The 5,421-nt window shown below is 37.6% G+C and overlaps 1 protein-coding gene across 1 annotated transcript; it reads right to left on the bottom strand.

Annotated features, from left to right (window-relative positions):
* Positions 1-1,908: 1,908 nt before the first annotated feature.
* On the bottom strand, positions 1,909-4,308 carry LOC122941591 (uncharacterized PE-PGRS family protein PE_PGRS10-like). The gene is made up of 3 exons (XM_044298949.1): positions 4,151-4,308; positions 3,751-3,792; positions 1,909-2,595 (listed from the first exon to the last, which is right to left on the bottom strand). Exons 1-3 carry the CDS (start codon positions 4,176-4,178, stop codon positions 2,063-2,065), a joined length of 603 nt encoding a protein of 200 aa, XP_044154884.1. The 5' UTR covers positions 4,179-4,308; the 3' UTR covers positions 1,909-2,062.
* Positions 4,309-5,421: the final 1,113 nt, after the last annotated feature.

The following is a 5,421-nucleotide window of genomic DNA, read 5'->3' as shown; positions in this document are numbered from 1 at the left end:
GTAGATCTTATCACTACACCTACTGTATTGCTGTCAAAATACAGCACAGGCTTGCGGTAGACAAGTCATTGATATTTTGGCCAACTAGGTATAACCTCAAAGGTCATTGTATGGAATATAAGACCTTTGTACAGACTGTGTTACAACCTATAGATTCAATGTTTTTGCCCTGCGCGATAGTGATCAGATACACAGGGGGCTATTCATTCATTATTTTGTTCCGTTCAAATTTTAACATGTGAAACGGCAGTTCCATGTGCCATCTGCTGTTGACAAATGCAAATTGCACCCTGAATTTTTTTTACTATTTTCGTTACGTGCTTTGTAGCTGTATTGAAACAGGATATTGCTCTGCGTCACGCGATTCCAGTGGGAGCGCTAGCGATGCTACAACTGTAGTTATTCCAATAGCGTTTGTCTCTCTATATAGCTGCGGTATAGCAGCAGAACCTCACATAACTGCTGCACAATACAAGTGCACTATAATATACTTTCTATTTTAAAAATTATATTATAAGTATATCATACCCCGCAGTATATCACACCTATCGATAGCACTCCTATGCCAGTCCTTAAAAGTACTTTTGTGGCCCTATTAGCTAGCGTTTGGTGTCCATAACATTCTGTCTCTGCTCCACAATGCAACCTCTCCCTACACTGGCAAAACACAGAATGTAAAATGGCTGCCAGATAGGATTCTGATATAGAGTCGGGGGCTGTGTCCATGTGCTGAAACGTCTCAATTGGCTGTCCTGTCCCACCTAATGCATGTGTCATGGGTCAAAGTTCGGCGCAATGCAAAAGAATATGGCGCATGTGAACATCGCCATATTTTTGAACATCGCCATATGTTTGCATGTTCAGCGAATCGTGAATGATCAAAGTTCGCCGCGAAACGACCACCGGCCTAACCGCAAGACCATCTCTACTCATCATAGAAAGTTATAGCATCCAGCCCCTATTCCTGAGTGTTATATGTAAGTACTTGTTGTAAGAACCTTATCAGTTTTAGTTATCTGCTTATCTTTCTTAAATCTTAATTTTCTCTTTATTGAAACTAGACTAATCTTACTATGTCTCAGACTCAGACTGAACCAATCAACATGGTCATTTCTCTTATAAAAGATCTGGATTGGTTGTCAGTTGCTCCTCTGTACATGGCAGTACAAGTTCTGCACTGCACTCTGTCTGTACAAGGATGAGCTGCTTTTTTGCTTGTTATCTTCAGAACAGGGCCCCTAAAGTGAAGCAGAGCTCACCTCGTGTGCTGTCCATTCACTTCTATGATGATTCCAAAAAAAGGTGAGTAGTGCATTTGGACATTTTTGGAAGTCCCAAAGAAGTGAATGGATAGTGCACCATGCATACACAGCCATTTGTAGGAAAATATCCAAGAGGGTGTGGAAAATATCCAAGATGGAGCTCAGCTATTTTTGAACTCCCATAGTGGTAAATGGAGGGTGGCCGCACTTGTGCAGTGTGCTCTTGTATACTTTTTGGGGGCCCATTCTGATGATAGAAGCAGATTCCATAGGAGGGACCTGCACTAATCTGACATTGGTCATATATCCTAGTGATATATCCTAGAGATAGGGATAACCCTTTGAGTAAAGCATGACCCACTAATTAGCTTCACTGATTAACTGCCCTTCACTTCACTGATTAACTGCCCTTCACTTTTTCCAGTGAAAAGTGCACAAAATGGCTGAATATCCCATTGTATGTGGACTGAACTGCCCATAGTATTGTTATTTTAATGTGTTTTGGTTTACAATGGTAAAAGAAAGACTACTGTAAATGGAAAATATTGTAACCTAAAGCCATTGTAAACTGGAGGACCATTTGTGTTTGACTGTCCAAGTAATCATTTTTATCATAATGCAAAGAAAAGCCACCACTTCTGACTTAAGCGGATAATTAATTTATTTGACAAACAAACATTAAGAAGATGCAATAGATAATTTTTTGTACAGTTAAACATAATGATTCAATAATGACATGATTATTTTCAAGTGAGCAGTATTGAGATTTATGCTTGGCAAGGGTTTGCTGTATGAAATATTCATTTCTTTACTCCACCACATCCTCCGGCTCCTCCATATCCTCCTTGTGGAACTTGCCCACCCAATCCTCCTGCTCCTCCATACCCTCCTTGTGAAACTTGTTCACCAAATCCTCCGGCTCCTCCATATCCTCCTTGTGAAACTTGTCCACCAGTTCCTCCTGCTACTCCATAACATTCTTGTGGAACTTGTCCACTGAATCCTCCTGTACTACCATACCCTCCTTGTGGAACTTGTCCACTGAATCCTCCTGTACTACCATACCCTCCTTGTGGAACTTGTCCACTGAATCCTCCTGTACTACCATACCCTCCTTGTGAAACTTGTCCACTGTATCCTCCGGCTCCACCATATCCTCCTTGTGAAACTTGTCCACTGTATCCTCCGGCTCCATCATATCCTCCTTGTGAAACTTGTCCACTGATTCCTTCGGTACCACCATACCCTCCTTGTGACACTTGTCCACTGATTCCTCCCATTCCTCCTACTGCTTGGCCTTGCACCTGGCAAGGATTAACTGGAGGGCAAGGTTCTAATGAAAATAAATATAACAGACTTATTAATTTGTTGAATTTTGTTTTACAAAAATAGCTTTATATATAGGTTATATACATCAAATTAAGCTGGCTGACCTGCAATAGATAGCCAAGCTCAATATTCACAAGTGGAATTTGGCATTTCTTAGTTTTAAGGAATAAGTTAGGATTTTAAATGCTCCTGACCTCAAAGTTCTCTGACCATCACCCTCAATGAAATAGTGTTTATTCTTTGAAAGAAAAGGGAAAACGCTGAAAGCATTCACATCTCACATCTGAAAGAATAATTTGGGTGATGAAAATGTGTAGCTTTGACCAACTTTTCATCACTGATACAGTATATACATATTCTATTTTATATTTTTATTTGCAGTATGTCCCATTTGATTTCCAGCAATTCTGAGTCTGATGGGCAAAAATGTAGTCGTTTCCAGATGGAAGCTGTCAGCAAGTGGTTTTATCTGGAGAAGGGCCATATTTAACTATGGGCTCTATAGGCAGCCTTCATTTTATTTTATTTTTTTCCGTCAACATTTCCGTGATGATTAGCAAGATAATACATCTTTATAGTGGAAGGAGTTACATTTTCTGATACACATAGATTTAAAATAAGTGAGCTTATTGCATATTCTATTATTATGAATGGGTAATATGATGTAGTTAGCATTATGATACAGTCTGCTGAGATTTAAATCTGGTACTGATCTGATGGACACTATTCTGACTGAGGAAGAGAGAGGAGAAAGATAATAAGCTTACTCTTTACCTCTCCATAAACTGAGCATGCTTATTATAAAGAGCAGGGCTTACAGTAATGTACAGTCCATTAGTGTTGGAAATGTGAAGAATTCAAAATGGTTTACAGTCTCAATAGTTTTTAGATAAGTTAGGAAACAGTATTAACACATTCGCTACTAGATTTTAAAAAATCTGGTTCTAATTATATATACATATATATTTATATAGATATTTTTTTTTTCACCTAACTCTTGGACTACCCCTTTAAATACCTATAATGTTTATCTCCAAAGAAGTGAAGCATCAAATTAGGCTGGATAGAAACGTGAAATATTGCATTATAGTAGGTAGGTAGCACAAAAGTACACAACTATGTAAATAAATCCTTATCCTTCATTCAGTTATGGTCATACCTTTACATGGGTCTTGTATATATTGTGGAACTTGGGCACATGCTGAAAAGAGAGATGTATATGTTAAAGCATCCACTGTAGGATCATCACTATTTTTAATACATACATAGAAGTTCAACTTGTAACCTCAGTTTTTACATGGTCTTTCAGACAGAATGCTACCAAGGGGAGGAAGCAGATAGAAGGGAGTAACGCATAGCTGCGGGATCAGACTACACATAGTTAACAGTCTGTAACCATGGAGATACATAAATCTGCATAAAGCTGTAGACCCAAAATTGTATGCATTTTAAGTGCAGAAATAGAAATGATTGCAATTTCTACCAGAAAGAACATGAGAGGCAAGCATAATATTGTATGCCATGTCAAGTTCATTCTTTATCTTCTGTTTATTACTTACGGTTGCATTTTCCTCCTTTGGTTGCCATGATGGATTGTCTTTTTGGGTTTTGTGCCTTTCTGAAGCGTTTACCAATATGTCTTGTCCCTTTGTGAAGATGCTCTTATATACAAGACCTGATGTCTTCTCCTGATTATTCAATGGTGTTCCAAATCCCCTTAATAAGCCAAAAGAATTCCACTCTAACTATCCTAAATTGATCTTCAATTATTAGCTAGTTGCATACCTGAAGGCATGGGAGTGGCCAAATATGTAATGTAGGTGACATGCTATTCTTGAGCCTAGGTGATTGCTATTTTTAAAAGAACAATGGGTGTGTCAATGAAATAAAAAGGCCATATATATATATATTTAGAATGATAGACACTACTCATTATTTCAGTTTTATTATGTAGACTTGCTTTACTCAGTTGATTTTTGCATAGTGAACAGATACATTATTCACACTTAAGGTATCTACTGAATCAGTGTGCGGTTATATTACAAATATCATAGCTACTGTGTTTAATAGAAGTTTTAATTTGTAGTAAGCATTTGTTGATTAAGATATTTGAAGTGTATTAAACATGTTAAATGATTAGTAGATGCTCCACATGATCTGTCAGCAATGCTAATTTGAAGGGGTTGTAGAGTATTTCTATAGGTTTTGCTTTTGAAACCTGTTATGAGCCGTTGTCATAAGAGATGATGCATCTGCTCCAGGGGAATTTTAATATTACTTGGTGGTGACTCAAATAAATGATGATCCATGTACATAATTCATGGGCAAGTCAGGTCCACCAGCTGTGAGACCTGTGAGATGTAAGGTGACTAGTGGGTTTTTACTGTGTATGACTTCATTTTGTGGGACCATATCTCCATCAAAACAAATAACTAATTAGATTTTATATTTATTATAATTAACATTGTAGTCAAACACATGGTGTTGAGTATATGGGGGTATTTAGAGAATGTATGTTACTGCCTTTAAAAAGGGACCCCAGACAGCATTTACAATGGCAGCATGAACTTAACAATGAAAAAATGTAGCATGTACATCCACATATTTATCTATCTATGTTTTTTATGAATATAACAACTAATTTCATTTAACAAATCTATAATTCAAATGTATAATGTTTAAAGTACTAAATAGTAACCTGAATATACAGTATATGGCCCACTGCTCATTACCCAGCAGCATAACCAGAAAGTGTCAGCCTCTGGGGTAGCAGTGTAAGTCTTGTATAGGAACGCCCTGCCTAATTTCTCTCATCCGATTCCTCTTTACA

The sequence above is a fragment of the Bufo gargarizans genome, chromosome 6 (assembly GCF_014858855.1).
Source record: "Bufo gargarizans isolate SCDJY-AF-19 chromosome 6, ASM1485885v1, whole genome shotgun sequence".
Taxonomy (NCBI): Eukaryota; Metazoa; Chordata; class Amphibia; order Anura; family Bufonidae; genus Bufo; species Bufo gargarizans.
Note: the sequence above shows the minus strand (reverse complement) of the source record. Positions and strands in the feature narration are given on the sequence as shown.